The sequence below is a fragment of the Trichoderma asperellum genome, chromosome 4 (genome assembly GCF_020647865.1).
Source record: "Trichoderma asperellum chromosome 4, complete sequence".
NCBI classification, from domain to species: domain Eukaryota; kingdom Fungi; phylum Ascomycota; class Sordariomycetes; order Hypocreales; family Hypocreaceae; genus Trichoderma; species Trichoderma asperellum.
This window is the reverse complement of record NC_089418.1, coordinates 2921628-2940813: the sequence shown is the minus strand read 5'-3', so window position 1 is coordinate 2940813 and position 19186 is coordinate 2921628. Positions and strand designations below refer to the sequence as shown.

At 49.9% G+C, this 19186-nt stretch overlaps 6 protein-coding genes across 6 annotated transcripts; 3 read left to right on the top strand and 3 right to left on the bottom strand.

Moving 5' to 3' along the window:
- Positions 1–1233: 1233 nt before the first annotated feature.
- On the top strand, positions 1234–2560 carry TrAFT101_007374 (uncharacterized protein). The gene is made up of 2 exons (XM_024901075.2): positions 1234–1691; positions 1781–2560. Exons 1-2 carry the CDS (start codon positions 1571–1573, stop codon positions 2170–2172), a joined length of 513 nt encoding a protein of 170 aa, XP_024756431.1. The 5' UTR covers positions 1234–1570; the 3' UTR covers positions 2173–2560.
- A 9-nt stretch (positions 2561–2569) lies between these two features.
- On the bottom strand, positions 2570–4027 carry TrAFT101_007373 (uncharacterized protein). Its single transcript, XM_024908811.2, has 2 exons — positions 3554–4027; positions 2570–3449 (listed from the first exon to the last, which is right to left on the bottom strand). Exons 1-2 carry the CDS (start codon positions 3861–3863, stop codon positions 2848–2850), a joined length of 912 nt encoding a protein of 303 aa, XP_024756432.2. The 5' UTR covers positions 3864–4027; the 3' UTR covers positions 2570–2847.
- A 1393-nt stretch (positions 4028–5420) lies between these two features.
- Positions 5421–6533, top strand: YPT1 (GTP-binding protein of the rab; the record flags this gene model as incomplete). The annotated part of the gene is made up of 5 exons (XM_066128025.1): positions 5421–5431; positions 5675–5798; positions 5856–5903; positions 5972–6199; positions 6336–6533. 5 exons carry the CDS (start codon positions 5421–5423, stop codon positions 6531–6533), a joined length of 609 nt encoding a protein of 202 aa, XP_065984139.1.
- Positions 6534–7889: 1356 nt separating this feature from the next.
- On the bottom strand, positions 7890–11998 carry TrAFT101_007371 (uncharacterized protein). The gene is made up of 2 exons (XM_024901084.2): positions 9371–11998; positions 7890–9312 (listed from the first exon to the last, which is right to left on the bottom strand). Exons 1-2 carry the CDS (start codon positions 11365–11367, stop codon positions 8451–8453), a joined length of 2859 nt encoding a protein of 952 aa, XP_024756434.2. The 5' UTR covers positions 11368–11998; the 3' UTR covers positions 7890–8450.
- Positions 11999–12582: 584 nt separating this feature from the next.
- Positions 12583–13467, top strand: TrAFT101_007370 (uncharacterized protein; the record flags this gene model as incomplete). Its single annotated transcript, XM_066128024.1, has 3 exons — positions 12583–12600; positions 13075–13258; positions 13331–13467. The coding sequence occupies 3 exons, from the start codon at positions 12583–12585 to the stop codon at positions 13465–13467; spliced, it is 339 nt and encodes a 112-aa protein (XP_065984138.1).
- A 3631-nt stretch (positions 13468–17098) lies between these two features.
- TrAFT101_007369 (uncharacterized protein) lies at positions 17099–19128 on the bottom strand. The gene is made up of 3 exons (XM_024901070.2): positions 18888–19128; positions 18658–18826; positions 17099–18598 (listed from the first exon to the last, which is right to left on the bottom strand). Exons 1-3 carry the CDS (start codon positions 18923–18925, stop codon positions 17621–17623), a joined length of 1185 nt encoding a protein of 394 aa, XP_024756435.2. The 5' UTR covers positions 18926–19128; the 3' UTR covers positions 17099–17620.
- Between the last annotated feature and the right edge of the window lie 58 nt (positions 19129–19186).

Genomic DNA, 19186 nt, shown 5'->3' with positions numbered 1-19186 from the left:
ACCATACACAGCAAACAGCTCGGAACAGAAGGAGATGGTCCAAGAGCGAAAGAGAAACGGAGAGGAAGAAGGCGGTGATGATGGAAGCTGCTTGCTTCTCTGGCTGATGACGGTCGTCTATGCGACTGCAATGCCTACATCACGGCCTTTTTTTTAACATACAGAAACTGCTAACCATTTAGGGTAGGATGCCTTTGAATTCGGCTCAGGCGTTGTCGGCAGGTTTTATTTATCTATTTTTTTTTTTTTTTTCTTTTTTTCTTTTCTTCTTCTTTTTTTTTTTTTTACAATAGAGCATCCACGCAGAAAAAGAGATTTCAAAGACAAGGGGCGCGGGCATATTATTGGTGTACTGCAAGGCACAAGCTGCTCTTGAAATAGGATACACACAAAAATTAATTGTTTCCCACAATGGACCGCGTTCAACGGTCGACGGAGAGAGATAGCTAGTCTCACGATTCCTGTTTTCCTTTCCTATATGCCTCTCGCTGTTTGAGAACTTGATTTTTAGAGTATAGAATTAATTGATTTGCCATGGGCATGACGAGGGCAACTTGTCGTGTGCTGCACAAGCTAGGTACCTGCCTTAGCTCTGTGCCCCAGACACCCCTCATTCGTTGACAGGCCCAAGTACATGGGACGGTAGAGTTACCTTATGACTCAACGATTAGTTTTCACGCCGCATCAGCAAACCTTCGGGGGAGATTTGCGCGTTGATTCGATTTGTAGCTTTAGCCGCCGGCCTGATAGAATTGGCCGCTTATATGCAGATCGGTATCTGGGAGATGGCTACGTCTCCGAAATGAAGTTCAACAGTTACTAGATTAGTAGCTGTAGAATATGGTTACAGTACCAAGAAGCTGCGTCTTTGGCGAGAGGTACGAGGGACCTACTACACTCTTAAGAGGTACGAGTAGCAGCACCTTCAATTGCATAGGTACCTTGGTATACTAGTAGGTATACAGTTGTACAATGCACAAGATCACATCCAAGCAGGTCGGTTCTCAGCCAGCTCAGCAATATCGGTAGCAATTTCTGCCCCTCAGTTTATACCACCACCCAAATCTAAACACCACTGCCCCGCCATCTACGACTGCTGCAACATTGTACGTTCCTTTGGTTCATTGAGGTTCTTCAGCTTAAAACCTGCAGCCGGTATTACCTAGTGCATTAGACCCTTTTGGCCTTTTTGCCAATACATTCCACCGACGGTTCTCTGACGTACCTGTGCTGCGTACCTGTGCTGCGTACCTGTACTTGACAGCCAAGGCTTGACACGTGATATCCGTTTATCGATAAGCCCTGCACGCCGCATCCCGGGCCACAGCCGCAGGCTATCGCAACCTACTCCGTCTCTCGGCTGGACTCCCAATTGCGTTTGCTCCATACAAGCTTCGTCGCCCTTCCAAAATTCCATATTGGCCATGTTTTTATAGGCGAAGGAAGAGAGAAAACACCCATAACAAAACAAAACCACGTCTCCATGGACCCTTGAGCCCGACATTACGATTCAGATTTACCCACGCCTTGCTTCTTCGCTCATACGACACTTCCTGCCCATGCTATTATAATGGAAAACCTATCCATTTCCGATGCCCCTCCGCCTGTCGGACCGGGTGCCCAGCAGCCTTTTGCTCAGTTGCCGCCACAGATGTTCACTACGGCTGCGCAGCTTTTGGATCTCACAGACAGTACGGACTTCTTCCCTTAGGAGTCGAAAGGAAAGCGGGCAAGGGAGAGGAGAGAGGGGAAACTGTGCTAACAGGTGTCTTCACTGTAGAAAAACTCATGGTGGTTTTGCGTGACGGAAGAAAATTGATTGGCGTATTAAGAAGCTGGGACCAGTTCGCCAACATTGTTCTCCAATCAACGACGGAGAGGATATTCGCTCCCAGAGTAGACAATCATGACGCTCAGCACCCATACGGCTACTACGCAGACATCCCTCACGGTATATTTCTTGTGAGAGGCGAGAATGTGCTGCTACTAGGAGAAATCGACCTCGACAAGGACGACGATGCGCCTCCGGGATATGAGTTGGCGGAAGTGGACGTTGTGAAGAAGCTCGCCGAGGCGAAGAAGGCGGCGGACAAGGCCAAGGAGAAGTCTCGGCTGAAGAAGCTCGTCAAGATCGGGTTTGAGGGCGAGAATCTGGGTGACATTTTCTTTTAAGAAACCACACAAGTATACGACGTGCGTGCGCATGAGAGAGAGAGAGAGAGAGAGAGAGAGAGAGCGTTATGGAACCAAGAAAGGAGGCAAAAAAGAGATGAGAATAGGAGAAGGGAGAAGGGAGAAGGTAGAAACCGGCAGCAGGGAATTCTTTTGTTTTCCGTTTTATTTTATTTGTTTGTGCGCGCTGCGGCAGAGACGATTTCGGCGGCAGAATATTGTGAAATGCCCCAAATCGAGAGATGAGCTGGCGGGTAGAGAAGGAAGTAGTTTTCATACACGTTATGTTTACATTGAATGAACTAGAGGCGTTGAATCCATCGTCAGCGCCGATTTTTGTCGCATATATTTATCATGTATTACAGTGTTCGATTGATGACATGCTGCCCTGAGAATAAACGAATTTTCAATTGATATTTTTGATCAGTCGTGAAGAGGTTCAATAGCAGTAGAGAGTTGCTAGGAATATACAAGAGATATACACGTGCCATCTAAGCAGGCATCTTAATCGTTACAACACATCCACCTCGTGCCTTGGGCATAACACACCAGGCAAGGTGAAGACAGCAAATAAAAATACAGGCGCGCCATCCATCAACGCCATGAAAGACCAAATGTCGTTCTTTTCCTCTCTTCTTTTTTATACACGGCTCCAGAGCATTCCTCCTCCCACCATCATTGGAGACCACAACCTCGTTTCCTCTCAAACATTGGTATCGGAGCGCCAGGATCCCTCGTCATGCCGCCAAGCAGCCAATCCGTCAGGCCCACAAACTTGGCACCCATGCCCTTCTCCCAGTCGCCGCCTTCCTGAGCTTGCTCAATGGTATGCGTCAAGATCCGCCCCTCGGCGTCAAAGTCGAATATGAACAGCCCCGTAAAGGCCTTGTTCGGGTCGACGCCCCTCGCCAGCCTCAACCAAGGCAACGAGCTCCCGCCAGACTTCTTCGCCTTGTCATCCTTGACCCTGCGCTTCTCGCACCAGCGCACGACGAGCTGCTCTGGAATGGCGCCGGCCCGTCTGGGCAAAAAGGTCAGAGGCTCTGACGTCATGCGCTCGGCGAGGATCTCCAGCTTCACGTTGCCGATGATGGGCACGCGGTTCCATGCAATGGGGGAGGTCCAGAGGGCGGCGTTGTAGGCGACTCGGCCGGAGACGACGGGGAGGTGAGGGTGCGTGGAGGGAAATAGCTGGAGCGAGATGTTGGGGGCGAGAATGTCTTGCGGGAGGGGAGACTGGAGGAGGGTCGGGAGACGTTCTTGGAGGATTCGCAGGGCTGGTAGCAATTAGTCTGGAAAAGCTCTCCTCAAGGATCTTTTTTTTAATTCTTAAAGATCTATTAAGAATACGAAAAAGGTTGCGTGTTTTGGTCCTACTTACTCTTCCCGAGGTTTGCTTTGTTGGGATCCGGCGGCGTCTCCCGGCCTCCCATCCACACAGCTCCAGAGCTCTCAAAGTGCGTCCTCGACAAGCTATCCCGTGGCGCAGATGCTACTTTTTCCCGCAGCAGCAGCAGAGCATCGTCATCTGACTGCAATTTCTCTGAAAGACTCTCCGTCAAAGACTGCGCCGGGGCATTGGCTGGGCCGAAGCTGGCGATGCCACGGGCTGAAGCGCCGGGCCAAGATCGGAAGCATGAGCATGAGCGGCCGGCATGGCTCGTCAACGAGTTGCGCAGGGGCGCGGCCATTGGGTGCTGGAGGCGCTCCTGGGGAGGAGCTGCATGAGGGCCAGGAGAGGATTTTTGTGTCGCAGCTGTTTCGGGAAGAGCTTTCTGGAGCAAAAAAAAAAAAAAAAAGAGAAAATTTTGCCAACCACGAAAACAGGAAATCTACGGCACCGATCTCCCCATCGGCATTGGACGGCGCCAGTTTTTGGGCCGGCATTTCTTCTCAGTGCTCTTCCCGCAGGTCTTACAAGGCTACATACGATACAGTGGGCTTGTCCTTAGGGGACCATCCATTGCGGGGCCGTTCCGCTATTCCGGGGCACGATGTTTGGGGATTTGCCGGCTTGGTTTTTTTTTTTTTTTTGGCGGAAGCGCAGAAGGAACAGGGATGAAATAGATGAAGCAGACTGGAGAATTGGAATATTGCATCTTCCCAGGGCCATAGTATGCTGATGTGGATGGAGAAGGAGCATATTCTCACAGTGAGGCTCCAAGGACTTGACGTACGAGGGCTACGGGTAGATGCGGGATGTTTTCGATATGTTGCTCGACTTTGACTTTTGCTCTTACTTCTATTTCTCTGATTTGAGGATTATGAATTGCCGTACCAGTTTGTATTTGGGAAGCCAAAACTATTTCAGAAGTCCTAACGATCGTATCATCGACAAAATGACACTTGCTGATTGCAATTCCGGTCATGAGGGCAATTCTTCAAGTGACGCAGGATTTTCTTAAAGAGAGCTGGAACGCTGGAAAAGCTCGAATCACATGCGCGCCTGGCCTAACGTGCACAGGGTCTATCGATGTCATGGCCAGCGCTTCGTATTCCTGCCAAGTATCATAACACCACAGGCCACTATGTGGAGAAAAAAAAAAAAAATTCTCGAGAATTTGGATTTGGTCAAGGTCATACTGAGCTGAGGAGAATCTTCTTTCGTCTGGTCGAGAATGATGCAGCAGAAGCGCAAAGGTGAAGTCATGGCATTGCTGATGTAGGTATACATGCCTGGTGTTACATTAGTATGTATGTTGTAGCCTCAGCCAGATACGATCAGGCACTAAACCCGCTGCAGCTACAACTCAGTCTGGTGCTTCTGTACATGTACTTTGGCAGTGATGCCTTGGTCCCTATCGTGCAGACGACCCTGCCTACTAGGTACCTACACATGCAACGTACCCAGGTACTGACCTTGTAAGCAACAGTGAATGCCATGTCCGCCAGTGTGCAAGTAGAGGTACTCGCACTGCATCCGAGGCACTTAATCATTTGGTGCTAACGCAAGCCCCCCGTGCCATCACCAATCAAGCGCTAATAATAACTTGGAAATGAGCCTCTCTCTGTGACAGGTGGCCCCTGCACGTGACCCAGCGCGCCCACCGCCCATCCCATTGCCCATCCCATCCCCAGCCCAGCCAACGAGCCGTCATCTTTCCCTGACGTACTCGAGACCTTGCGCTCCTTTGACCTCGAGCCAACCATCCATTTCGATCGCAACTTGAAGCCTCCGCCACTGATTCTCGCCGCTTCTCTCTATCCTCTTTTACCAGCATCCCCTCCCGCCTACACAAACCGTCATCATGAACCCTGAGTGGTACGCGGCCCTGCCTGCCCTTTGATGGCCATATTCTCCTGAAACTTGTCTGTCTAATCCATGCTAACATATCCGCCGAACAGAGTCCAACGCTATCTGCATCCCTCGGAAGCCTCATATCCATCGTTCTGTCCGTCCCCGAGATGGAGTAACGATGTGAAGACATGACAACGGCGCCCTTTTGTTCCTTGCAAAGGAGAAGCGATCGCTGACCCCGACTCTCTTATTTCCAATCTCTAGATACGATTACCTTTTCAAGCTCCTCCTCATCGGTGACTCCGGTGTTGGAAAGTCTTGCTTGCTGCTGCGATTCGCCGACGATACCTACACTGAGTCCTACATCTCCACCATCGGTGTTGACTTTGTACGTTGACCGGACCCCCACTTTCACGAGCTTATCATTTTCTAACACCCTGTGCAGAAGATCCGAACGATAGAGCTCGATGGCAAGACCGTGAAGCTGCAAATCGTAAGTAGTGCATCTCTAGACTACCACAGCTTGTCGACACAGCGGGGCTAAGACTCTTTGATTTCCAGTGGGATACTGCCGGCCAGGAGCGTTTCCGAACCATCACCTCATCTTACTACCGCGGTGCTCACGGCATCTGCGTTGTCTACGATGTCACCGATATGGACTCTTTCAACAACGTCAAGCAGTGGCTCCAGGAGATTGACCGGTACGCCACTGAGGGCGTCAACAAGCTGCTCGTAGGCAACAAGAGCGATATGTCGGATAAGAAGGTTGTCGAGTACTCCGTTGCCAAGGTAAGTTAGCGTCTGAGTTGCAGCCTGGAACCACCACAAGTCACCTGCAGCGGGAGTCTCTGGCGCTCTCCAGGCTGCCGCTCCTCAAACCAAGACACGTGCCTCGTGAAAGCCTGAAGCTGACAACCCTGTCTAGGAATTCGCTGACAGCCTGGGCATTCCCTTCCTCGAGACCTCCGCCAAGAACGCCAGCAACGTTGAGCAGGCTTTCCTGACCATGGCTCGCCAGATCAAGGAGCGCATGGGCACCACGACTGCCAACAACACGAAACCCAGCGTGCACGTTGGCCAAGGCCAGGGTGTCGGCAACTCGTCCAGCAGCAGCTGCTGTTAAACGACTTTTATCGCTCTAGTTTCGTGTGTTTTCGCTTTGTCGTGGCCGAGTCCGGTGACAGGATGTTTAGAGCAGTGTGACGTCCTTGGGAAACGACTGATCAATGTTTGTTATGACCTTTTTCCTCCGCTATTCTAGGGTTTCAGTTTGCCCCCATTTCTGCGCATAGATTACATTCATGTCTTGTTGGATCTCGCCCCTTCAGACAAACGCACACACAACGTGGCATTCTCGCTTGCTTTTTAGGACACATTAGGGTCGGATGGGAATGGGAGAGACGGTCATACGAGAGGAAGGACGTGATACACAATCGGGATCAGGGCGCAAATTTCACGAGAGATGAAGACCTTACGGGTGCGCTGAGCTGTACTTTCACGCCTTCCCTTCCCCCCATAAATGACTTCCCTTCCACGGAGATTTCAATGTGGGAGAATAATGGACGTTTATGGAAATTATGGCCTTTTTGCAGCAAGCTTTGGTTTTTTTTTGTTGGTATTATTTGTTCGCTATCTTCGTCGCTTTCTGCTTTTTTCTATGGTGCTAAATTCCGGAAGGCTTTCCGGTGCCTCTTTTCGTCTTTCTTAAACCCTTCTTTCACGAGAACGGGGGTACCATTAATACACAGGGGAATTGCGTATCATTTCAGGTTACCGCTATTGTGCTGCTGCTCCTTTGTTGCACGTAATTGCCGGTTTTTTTCCCCCTCTTTCATTTCCATCTCGATCTCCCATCTCTCGAATATCCTGGGTGAATGTGATTGTTTTAGGACTATCTCTACGCACGAATAGTGCATCTGCCACTCAGCTAGCCAGTCCATCAAAACGCAGTAAGAGGTGAGATGCCAAAAAGAAAAATGACACAAGGGTCCCTTTTCCCTACGTTGGATTTCGTATAGAGCACTCCAATTCTTGGTAACTTTGGCCGCGAGACGATGGGCGATAAAAGTACATGTAAGCTCGCTGCTCACCATGACAAGGGCCGGGTGCTGCAAGTTATAAATAAAGGGGGGGGGGAAGGGGTTCGTTCCATATAAATTAAACGGCAATAGCAAAGTCTATTGCTTCTAATAAATTCTGTTATACTACTATCTATTACGAAGCATGGAAATTAATATACTGGAGCAGGGCACGGTAAGTTTAGGGCAGCAATAGGGATAACTTGGCCAATACCCTGTCCTTTTATTACCGAGTATCCCTTCATGGTAAATATTCGGATAGTCTCCCGGATTTTATTTCACTATCGAATACAATGAGTTCTACGGAGTAGAATAGTCAGTTTATATGTCTTCATTGGCAGATTGTTTACTCCAAGTCCGAGTCGTGCAAGTCACTGAGCAACATGTATCCGCTTAATACGCACTACTCAATTATTCGTTGTTATTTTGTGCCCAAGATACAAGGTCAGCCACCTTCAGTTTAATCCGATTTTGGTCAATATTGTCTTTCTTTATTATCTTGACAAACCTAGTGCCATTTCAAGTAATAAACAGCTATCTAATCAAGCCATAATTGCGTTCTAACTCCTGGTTGCCAACTCTTCTTATCTTGCAGTAAATTTATCTATCTCCGTGTTTTCATGTTGCACTCTGGTACAGCCCAAATCGCTCCGGATATCCGTCTATGATAATAAAATTTTGAATAAAGGGCATAAAAAACAGCACTTGTGTATTAACAGGTAAGAAAGGGAGGAGTGTAATAAAGAAGCACGCGTTGGTATAAAAAGGGGAGGGTGGGGGACAGAAGTCAACGCGCAGATAGGTTCATAATTCGTTCGAGCAATGAAAGTAGTCTAGGACTTAGCCTGACAACGCTTTAAAGAAATCACAAACTGTGATGAAATGGTGCGAAAAAAAAAAGAAAACAAATTGAGAAACAGCTACTAAAAGAGCAGCACAACGCCCAGCATATGAGATCTTGATTAGGCCAAGCCGAGAAATTTGAGGGCTTTTCGGGTGTTACCCTGACGCTCTGTCGATTTCATAAACATTGGCATAAGTCTCCGCTCTTCCAGGTCCAATTCGCTATCGTCACTACCGTGATCAAAGGTAGTCATTGATGCTGAGTCGCTGCGGAACAGCCGCCGTCGAGAGAAGGCTCGGCTATACATGGTATCCGACTTGGGCGTTTTGATGTCTATGAATGACTGCGGCCGGGAGGACGACGTCAAAGATCCGGGGCTAGAAGATTCAATCGCCGAGGTAGGCGACGGTTTGCTATGAAGCGAGCCTGAAGAACGAGGGAACTTGGTGAAGGAAGCATCCAGTGGTGCTGGTCTCGGCTTCTTGCTACTCAATTTCCTCACTTGTGACGAGGACTCAGAGTCACCGGTCTCAGTTTGAATGTTCCAGACAGTGGAAACAAATTTCGCAATGTCCTTAGCGGTAGCCGTGTATGTGAGCAAGAAATTCGCATTAGAAACTGTGAATTCCGAATGTGATGCGCGCGAGGATAGGTTAGGTGTTTTGGCTTCCGTTTTGGCCCCAGTGCTAGGACCTCCAATCTGAGTAAAAGGTAGACGGTCCTTGTTGGTAGAATCGACTATTTGAGCTACCTTGATCATTTCCACGCCTATTAATTTTTGCAGAGCCAGTACCGTAGGCAAGTGTTCTGGAGGGTACTCTAATAAAAGATACCGAATCTCCGAGTGGAGTGCCAAGTACGTTTCAAGATGGGGAATTAGAAGCGTCGCCAGAAGATACGAATTGGTGAAAGGGTTATCCGAAGTCTGGTTCGTTAGGGGTAGTGCAGTGAATGCTTGCATTGCATTGGCAAGCAAATATCTTCCAAGCCGTTAGTCTACCGTATAACATGCACAAGATATACACCAAAAAGGCTTACCGGAAATCTACCCGACCGCTGCGGCCCTGGCGGTCGCTTGACTTTGTCCCGATTGTCTCCAACTGCTTGATAATTTTTGATGAGTATACCTTGTCCACGCCTTGTTGAGATCCTATTGCTAGGATGTGGTCAACTTTTCTGCTGTTCTCTCTTTGGGAGCCTTTAGACTCAGATTCTCTAAATACAGGCTTCCATAGCCCATCAAACTCTGGAAGGAGAGAAAATTGGAATTGCCGGTAGCCGTCAGCTTCGGGAGGGAAATATACGCTGAGAATTGACCGAAGCGAATTCTGGATGGCGACAGCAGTTTGACCAGAACCAATTTCGAATTCGTAAACTTTATTTTCTTTTGCTTTGCAAGGGGGCGGTGTTTGTGCTGGCGTTGGAGGACGAATGACATTGACAATTGGACCGATTTGTTCGCTCCCAAGCGGCTGGTGAGGCTGTGAATTGGCAAAGGGGTCATAATCATCATCTGTCATGCTCAACACAGAAGTTTCGTGAGACCTATTGTTCAATGACTGGCCAAGGGCAGTCGGCAGGTGATGAGAGGCCGTCGTTGTATGTGTGGCATTGGAGGACCTCGGAGTGGAACTCGATAATATAGGGTAATTGCCAGTTTGAAAGGCTTTGATGATCAGAGAGAGCAACAAGTTTGGCGTCTTGTCTTTGAAGTAGACCAGCAAATCTTCCACCCATGGTAGTATTGGCTGAAATTGCATCTCAGCCGAAATGGCAATGTCGGTTCCAAGATGAGTGTGAAACATGCCAGCGGTGCTTTGCCCTGCGTTCACCTTTCTATCATGAGGCAGGTCGACAGTGGCCGTTGGTCGACGACTTTTAAATGCTACCGTTCGTCGGTCGATATAGCTTAGCTTTCGAATAATTGGAGGCTTAGGATCGCTAGCAACCATGAAAGAGTGTGAGCGGCGAGGAGTAGCAGAGTCTATACTTATTTCTGAAGACGCCCCCGGAATACAAAGATCCCTCAACTTGGCACTGAGCGGGTAGATTCTATCTAAGGACTTCACTCTTGGAAGTGGTCCCTTGAAGCTCGATACCGATTTACTCCTATTGAAGATGATGGGCTCTCCATGGGTGGCATGATCGTCTGTGCGAATATTGAAAGTCTCGGTTGTGGGGGAAAGCATCTCAGTGTCGTGATTTACTCCCAGAGTCGATCGACTTTGTGATTTGACAGCGCAGCTCGGTGAAGCTGAAGGTAGTTCTGCAGGGTCGAGCGGGGTTTGTGTTTGTTTTGATGGTTGGTTGTAGTCAACTAATGCAAAAGTTGGCGCTCCAGGAGCTAGAGGGGGATCGTCCTCTATGACTTCATCGTCGTCAATGTGTGCGCCAAAGAGAAAAAAAGGAGTTGCGTCGCCAAAGCCATCCGAATAGCCATATAACGGTAAGCTCAAGCTTCGTGGTCGAGTAGATGAGGTGAGATCGAGCATATCACCGGGCTGCAGATTGGCAGTCTGGCGATCCAAAGCATCAGCAGCTCTCATGGCCCGTGTTATGGGATCGTGGAGCTCTTCGTCGAACATTGCTTCGTCGCCGACAGAGCCTACGGGGCTGTGAATTCGGCTCTTAGCCTCAAGCCCAGCCAATCCATCTCTCGCTAATTGGGCGTAGACGGCTTCCGCTTCAACTCTATCTCCACCAGTCTCATGCTTCATAATTGCTTTGATACACAGTGCCTGAGCGCTCGGCGTGCCGCCGTTGACGAATGCGAGTCGCTTGTTCACCGGGGTCGCTCCTTGGAGAAAGCAGCGCGCGGCTTCATGGCGCTTGGTCAGGGCATCATGAACCTTTCGAATATACGACCGCACTTCAAAGGCCTGCTCATTATCATCATTGGCGATGTAAGACTGGACTGTAGGAAGAATGAGGATCTGAGGCGAGGTTGGCAGCAGTCGGAGCTGAGTCGATACGACGTCGGGATGGCCTTCAAAAGCAACGATATTGCCGTTTGCCTCCATCTTAGCATCTGCCATTGCGGATAGGATCCTTCAGCCGGTGTCCAGGTGAAGGTGAAGGTAACTTGAATCAGGCAAGGAGCAGCTCAGAAGTATGAGCGGAGCTGGCCAAGGAGCGTCGGTGAGAAGTCCTCAGCTGATTGACTGCGCGCAGGGCACAGGGCCACGGCGGAGGCAGTGATGGAGAAGGAAGAGTGGCGGTGGGCGAGTGACTCGCTTCCGCCTCTGTTGACCCTTTAGAAGCTCGACAAAACCATGCCCGCGATGACGCAGCGAGGGTTTCTGATTCGCTGGGACAAAGGAAGCTGTGAGGATCCGACAAGCTTGCCGGGAGCTATAGCTGCGTTTTTCTATCGGCAGAAGACGTTCTAGAATATGACAGATGACGGTTCGAGGCGTCGGCAGGGATAGGAAAAAGAAAGGGTTGACCTGCAGGGCCCGGAGGAAGTGGGCAGGACCAGAACTACCGAGTACGGGGAGCCGTCTTTGGGGAGAAGAGAAGGATGATGGAAGGAGATGAGAAGGAGAGGAGAGCGGCGAAGCGAGACGAAGCGAGGGGGATGTAGATGTAGATATGAAGATGGGAGATGGGAGGCCAGTGAAGCCAAGCATAGCAGAGCAGGCACTAAAGCAGAGTGCCGGCACACGCACGTAAGACTCGAGCACCGCTTTTACTTGCAACGGCATGGCATGGCAGACGAGAACTTCATCCAGCGCTGGCGGCCGGCAACAGCAGGTGCTGTGTATTACTTGTACGCCTGGTACCTGCTGTACGTGCTCTCTGTAGCGCGCCGTACCTGCCTCAGTAGCGAGTACGGGGATGCGCCACAGGTGGATACGCCGCATCCGCGTACGGGCTACATGCGGCGGTACTGCGCTGTACACGTCGTGCAGACATGTTGTACAAGTCGTACCAGCAGGAGCAGGCGTAGCCGCAGCAGCGCTTGGAGCACCGAGCCGGGAGTTGATCACCGCCCCACCGAGGAAACAAGGAAGCAGCCACAAGATTAGTGCAAAAATAGCAGAGCTTCATCTGCCAAGCCCAAGCCAGGCACGGCACAGTACCTAGCCTAGGTACTACATACTAGGTAGTATGTATGCTGCTGGTACCGCAGGTAAGGGAGCTCGGTTGGTGCCCGCAGCCGCAGGCCTTGCCAATCTCATCACAAGAAGCGCCTGAACGACAGCGGCGCCGGCGAAGTGAGCCCTGGGGTCCGCGGAGAGCCAACCGGAATGCAGCTCTCGCTGATGGTGGGTGCGCAGTGCACGGCTTGCTGAGCGCGCCAGGATTCGAGCTCGTCGGCCTCTCGCCGTCTCTGTTCTGGCTCTTTTCTCTCTTCGCTGCCGCTGCCATCAAGGGGGGACGGCCGTCGTTACGCATACAATATTGCGGATTACTAGTCTTGGTGTTAATTTTAACTCGTGCAGCTTGCCCGCAGAGCAACAAGGCAAAAGGATGCCTCGTGCGGTGCTACGAATCACTCGCCCAACTCAATGGCATCGAGAAAAGGGGGCTAAGGGGCGGGCGTCTGGCCTGATGCCGCCGGGCTGTCTGCATCAAGTTGCAGCCTCAGCATGATGACGTCGAGCTGTTCCAAACCTTGAGCTTCAGTTTTCTTGCGTGGCAGATGCAGATGCCAATCTCGAGGGAAAAGAAGAAAACACCATCGCCGAGAGGCTCGAGAGGCTGTCCTGATCTGACACTGAGCTCTCCTCTGATCTTAGCGGAAGCCGACGCAAGAGACTTGCCTGCTTCAGGCTTGGGGTGGGAAGACGCGAAAAGTGGCTGACAGGGGCAATGCAAAATGGGAATTGGCCAATGGCACAGAGGCCCCTGTAGCCAACGAACCGGGGTGCCAACAGCAGACAAAAAGCCCCCGGCTGGCCAGATTCAAGCATGGAGGTGCTCGTATGTACTACGGCCGGTTCATCCTGATTCTGCTACACGATGCTACCACTAATACCTACTACATGCTCTTAGTAGATAGTGCTGCCGCCTTATTGCCTCGAGAGGGCTCATCTCCGAGCCTCTCACAATGCGACCACCAGCATCTCATTGAAGCAACACCCTCCGTTGCCTCCTCGTTCAACCCGCTCACCCACACGCCACACGCTTGAGACCTGAAGCCGGGGTCCCCACACAACGGAGCGGCAATCAAAGACATTCTCTCCAGCGGCCATTGGAGGTGCTCCAGAACGCCGCCGGTGGGGACGGCCGACGCGGATTCCAACATGCACGCATGTCTAAGACTTATCGTCAAGAGATGCAAGGTGGTGTCTGATACCTACGACACAAGATGGCTACCAAGGACACAGACCCCTGCCCTTTTCAGCCTCTCTGCATCTCTAAACGAGAGACATCATTGCTGTTGCACATGCTCGCTCGACATTTTCTAGTGCGCCACTCGTCCTACCACCACCCAGGCGCCGGGATTAGCTGATGGAAACACAGCTGACCGCGACCTGGCAATCATCGCCCGCTGCCTCATCGCCGTCACAGCTCCACCAGCTCTCATTGGCCAGGAGCTGAGGATACAGCCGCCAATATCTCTACTGCAATTTTTAGTCGCACAATTCCCGGCGCTTCAATTCCTACTTTATATATACTCCAGAGCGCATGTGATCCTTAAACAGTCAGTCTAAGCTAAAGGGTGTGACACCAATCACGGCCTTATGTGTGACCGCTTATTATTCGCTGGTGCAAGCGTGTACAGGCACACTTCAAATGCGACGGCTGCTCAATCAGAAACTACACTTCATGCGCATATGAAGCGGTCAGACCTTGGCCAGATGAAGCCGTGTGACCGTTTATCCTGGGCTCTTCATTTGTCCAACAACTCCAACTTCAACGGTGTACCCAACAGTTGTCAATGCCGTCGGATATGACTTTCAAGACGAGCCCACCTGGCGCCTTATCAGGACAGATCTTGTTCTCGCAGCCAGTTTTGGACCCCGTAACGTGGTTGTGCAGAGTCTCCTCAACGCAACGCAAGCCAGTGAACCGTCTTTCCTCTCAGTGTGGCTTAATTCTCCTGGTATGATGAGGGCGAAGTATCACCCTTGCGAACGAGAAGAGACGGCACAGACCCGAAGTGAGGAAGCGAGATGGGGTGGACGCGTTTTACGTTCTATACCGGACTGAAAAAAAAAAAATAACCAGTCCTCAGGATGTTTTATCACGATTCTCCAGTTTGTCTACCAACTGGTGGTGGTTTCAAACATAGCTGATGTCAATTAATGTTAACATAGGAATTCCTGTCCTTGCGATCGATTATTGAACACATTCGCGCTGCCTTTGCCCCCATTCCATCTACAAGCTGATTAATGGCTGCATCTTTAAGCAAGCATCCTCGGTAACGACAGAATTCTAGCAGCGCCACCAGATTTCAGTGAGCGGCTTGTTTCAACTTGCGAGTCATCTCGTAAAGGTTGAACAACGTAACGCGGGGGTGTCCATGAAACAGGTCATTGGAGAGGTAGTTAGGCCGGTATCAACCGCCAGCAGGTCTCCGTAAACCCACATCCTCACGACACTCAAACATCTAACACACACCGCCATGCCGCTACATGCTAACCGCGAGTGTTTAGTCAACCAAACACGTAGGAAAGATGTTTCAACAACGCTTCTACCCATCTATTGAGAGTTGGATGCTATATCAACGACGCTCAGATCAACTTCTGGCTTCTATGCCTGTAAGGCGATATACAGCCATGAAGACAACACTCGCAATATGCCGCTTCAGCCTAGGGGGGGTAATGAACTGGATAAGGCGTCGATTACTCAGAACGAGCTTAGAGTCAACATATTTCTATGTTGATATCTTGCCGTGATAACCGTCTAGTCTACCTCTAGCAGCTGAGGAGTTTGAGTTTGCGAAAACACATGCATACCTCAGGAGGAGGAGACTCGATGGCTTGCAGGGAAATCGAACTAATAAGGTGGCTCCAGCGCGATTGCGACTCCTCAGATGCTTCAGCTCAATCATTTGCAGACAAAGCTTCACGCTGGTCTCCCGACGCTGAGTCTATATTCTTGAAGCCATTCTGTCAAAATTCTTCCACTAATGTATAACGAATACGCCAATTTTGTTGCTTATGCCTCTTCGCCCTGCCAGAGGAATTTGAAGTCGACCAAATATCTCATCTCTGCACATTTAATTCAGTTCGGCGATATGCTCCATACTCCTCCACAACACTAGCAGCTCCAGCGTATGGAGTCAGCGCTCAGATGCCTCTTAGGCCGAGTATGTACTGGAAATGGCTCATTAGAGTATATCCACAGTCCCAAGAGCCCAGGCTTCCGGGTACCGTCCAGCGTGGAGGGGAAACCCTGGTTCTATTTAACGCTTGTGATTTTCAAATACGACCAAGCTCTGCACATCAATCTCAGCAGCTCCCGGGTGATTTGCCTTGAGCTAGGTGATGCCCCTCACACAACTCGCCTCGAGCTTTAATGATCATTTTCGCTTGAATAAACCGCTCTCATTATTGCGAATGTGCGTGGAAAATACGGTAAGAAATATGATTATTGTTATTATGCGCAGTTTTCCGGTTGTTTCAGGACAGATGGAGAAATGTTCTTCAGTAGCCACTCTATCCAAGCTGCAGCTACTATAACTAGGTAGCATTTAGTCGTTTAGCAGCTGTACTATTGTGACGATTTCTCCACTCGAAGGGTGCACAGATTCTAGTGGCAAACTGCGGCTGATAGCCCAGTCTTTTGTCGCTGTCACTTTTCTCTTCCAGCTTTTCTCATTCCAGAGCCTGCAGGTGAAGCTTCTTTGGTCCGATCGGCAGCTAATCGACCAACGGCAGATGGCCCGGACCACCTTGGAGATGCCCAGGACCCCAGAGCTCCACAAATGCAGGGGTTCTCGCAAGGAACGCCGGACTGACGGGCTTTACAGCAAGATTATCTGGCCCATATGAGAGAGGGACCGAGGACCGGCTTGAATAAGTCAATGAATTAGACTAGTATTCGTACTGTCACTGAGTATTACGTATGAGGTTTTTTTTGGTGGTGGTTGTTGTTTTCTCGACACAGGTCAAAATGTAAACAAACTGTTACAAATGGGTATCTACTTATACATATGCACATGGCATTCAGAACTTGCATGTGATAGACTCTAGTGCCTGCATAGTAAACATACGGCGTGCAGGCATATATAATTGTATATAAGGTATACGAGCTGGAGATACAATTCACCATTACCTACCAAGGTAGGTACTTTAGTAGTTCGTAATTATGAATTATGCCACTGAGCTGTATACCGACGGAGCGTTACCGGAGATTCAGAGCCAACTTCAGCTAGCCTGGCGTCTCTTTGGAGAAGCTATATACCAGGGTGGTAAATTGATGTACTCGGTACCGATCACATAATTAAGAATTGATTCAATCGTAGATCAGTAGAGGTCGGGTCATCACCGGAGGTAGTTGATAGCACAAGGTAGTAATCGCTTACCGTAGTTTGTTACAGCCTCAGGTCATTCGCAGAGTCGGTCCTCGCTTAATGTCGCATCAATGCGTGCTGCCTAAACAACAACGCTTTCGTTGCTCCAATCTCATTTTTGCTATAATTGGCGTCATATGCACTCTCTCTCTCTCTTCCCCCCCTTTTTACGCTGAGTACTCGGGTGTAGCTCTTTGGTACTGATAGTAATACACCATATACAGACAGGTAACCAATGAGAGGTTGTTCAAGTCTCATTATACTGTTGGTCCAAGTGCACATACCAGTAGTCATCACATATTTTGCATCTCCCCTGTTAACCCCGTATGGATCAACAAACACGGGGTGCAAAGCAATATTTTAAGCTAATGCGTTTTTCTGTTCATACAACTAACAGGACCTTACAAAAAAGCAAAGCAGAGAAAAGGGGTGGCGAGACCGGTGGGAATCGAGGCTCGACATCAAGTTCGCAGGTAGGTAGGTAACTGTATACTCGCTTCGTAGCTCTTCTAGGGTTTCATCTAGAGAAAAAAAAGTCGGTGAAGGGCGGTTTACCGTAGATGGTTTCAGGTTCCAATATCGTACAATGCATTCGATAGTGACGGATTCCTACGTACAACTAACCAGCCATCAAGACGTTGAAAAAGGCAGGTAGCCGTCACGAAGAAACTTGGTGTCAACGCCCCTGGATCAGCCATACCGGCGCTGGCCAGTAAGCACCCGATGAATAGCGGTCAAGCTATCGTAACATGTTGAATAATGGTTTTCCTCTTTTATAATCGAATATATATTTTGTTGGCTAACAGAGCGAGGGTGCTCAATCAGTCGTCCATCAGCTCAGCAAGCTCGGCTTCCTCTTCAGCCGTTAACATGTTATCTCCCTCTGGCTTATCTTCTTCCTCTACCGGCTTCTTAGACTCTTCAATCTTCTTGACTACCTCGTCCAGGTCGCTCTTCTTCAAAGGCCATGTACGGATAGTTCCGTCAATGCTGACACTGCAGACCTTCTCAGGTAACCCCCGCGAGTCTCGCAGCAAGATTAAATCCGTCACCTCTTCGTAGTGTCCTTCCAGAGTACAGTACAACTTGCCCGATGACTTATCCCAAACCTTGACATTCTCATCTCGCCCAGCGGTGACCACCCAGTTTTCCGTTGGAATCACTGCACGGACGTAGTCTCCGTGTGTAAAGACATCATCGGAGACAAAGTTTCGCGACCGAACGAGACACTTCGCAGTGCCGTCTGCACTTGCAGTCCACAAATCGCCTTCTTCGCTTTCAAGGTCGTAAACCAGCTTGTAAACGCTTGTATCATGCTCCGCAATAGTGAGCCTCTCAACTTCGGGACTGCCGTGGAATGCCTCAGCCAGTTGCTCAACCCCATCTATCGTGATTCTCCACCTGCGGATATGAGGGTCGCTGCTCGCACTTGCAATCACCACCGCATCAGGGGTGCTCAATACGGGGTCAATGGCGATGTGCTGCACCGCAAGCATGGTCGTTGTCGGATCTTGAAGCGTGTGTAGGCGCTTGCCAGTTTCAATGTCCCAGACTAATATCTTTTTGTCTGCGCCGCCACTGATGAGAATCTCCTTGCCGGATATCCTGGTGCACACAACGACCTTGAGGAAATCTGAATGGCCACTATACTTGCGGCCAGGCTGACCTGTCTCGACGTCCCAAGACCAAATATCTTTATCCCATGAGCCGGCAAATACAGTTTTGTTCCCGCTGCCTCCAACGGCGACGCACGTCACAGGAGCTTTGGGTCCACGATATGTGGCTTTTGTTGTGCCGGACTAGACGTGATGGTGAGTGCCATATTTTACCGGAGGAAACGACTAGTATAAACACTCACTGTAAGATCTATTCGGCGGGCGAATCCTGCTGATTCGGCGATGAAGACGGCCGTTGACGGAGAAAAGGGGTCAGGGACGGCTGCCAAAATCTTGGATTTCATGACAATTGGGTCTCCATTTTTGTTGCTAGCTTTGAGAGCTTTGCGTTCTCTCTCAGCATTGGAAGCACTATAATGACGATTAATAAAGAATTCGATGAAGTTGTTTCATTAAGCCATCTCTCACTCACTCGGTCTGGAAGAAGGCGTCACGATTTGAGGTTTCCATAGTGGTGGGGTGTGTGTTGCTAAGGTCAGGATGAGATGTGGTATCTTGGTAGGGAGAGGATGAGAACAGGAGATGCAATGCAATATAAATGTCGCTCAGCCGCAGATCTTGAGTCCAGGCTGCCGTATAGCTGCAATATTTCGCCCGCACTGCTTCTTCTAAGCGCTTTTGTGATACCAAGACCCAAGGCAAAAAGGGGATGAGATGCTGGATAATACGGTGCCTAGCTAGGCTCCCGCCAAATGTAGATTTCGAGCCCCC

What these genes read in the sequence shown, in the direction of transcription:
- TrAFT101_007374 (XM_024901075.2), top strand. Translation starts at nt 1,571, where the DNA reads ATGGAAAACCTATCCATTTCCGATGCCCCTCCGCCTGTCGGACCGGGT. An exon ending in GCTTTTGGATCTCACAGACA is followed by an intron (nt 1,692 to 1,780) that starts GTACGGACTTCT and finishes TCTTCACTGTAG; the next exon opens with AAAAACTCATGGTGGTTTTG.
- TrAFT101_007373 (XM_024908811.2), bottom strand. Translation starts at nt 3,863, where the DNA reads ATGGCCGCGCCCCTGCGCAACTCGTTGACGAGCCATGCCGGCCGCTCA. An exon ending in CAAAGCAAACCTCGGGAAGA is followed by an intron (nt 3,450 to 3,553) that starts GTAAGTAGGACC and finishes AATTGCTACCAG; the next exon opens with CCCTGCGAATCCTCCAAGAA.
- TrAFT101_007371 (XM_024901084.2), bottom strand. Translation starts at nt 11,367, where the DNA reads ATGGCAGATGCTAAGATGGAGGCAAACGGCAATATCGTTGCTTTTGAA. An exon ending in AGCGGTCGGGTAGATTTCCG is followed by an intron (nt 9,313 to 9,370) that starts GTAAGCCTTTTT and finishes ACGGCTTGGAAG; the next exon opens with ATATTTGCTTGCCAATGCAA.
- TrAFT101_007369 (XM_024901070.2), bottom strand. Translation starts at nt 18,925, where the DNA reads ATGGAAACCTCAAATCGTGACGCCTTCTTCCAGACCGA. An exon ending in GACGCCTTCTTCCAGACCGA is followed by an intron (nt 18,827 to 18,887) that starts GTGAGTGAGAGA and finishes TCGTCATTATAG; the next exon opens with TGCTTCCAATGCTGAGAGAG. An exon ending in CCCGCCGAATAGATCTTACA is followed by an intron (nt 18,599 to 18,657) that starts GTGAGTGTTTAT and finishes CATCACGTCTAG; the next exon opens with TCCGGCACAACAAAAGCCAC.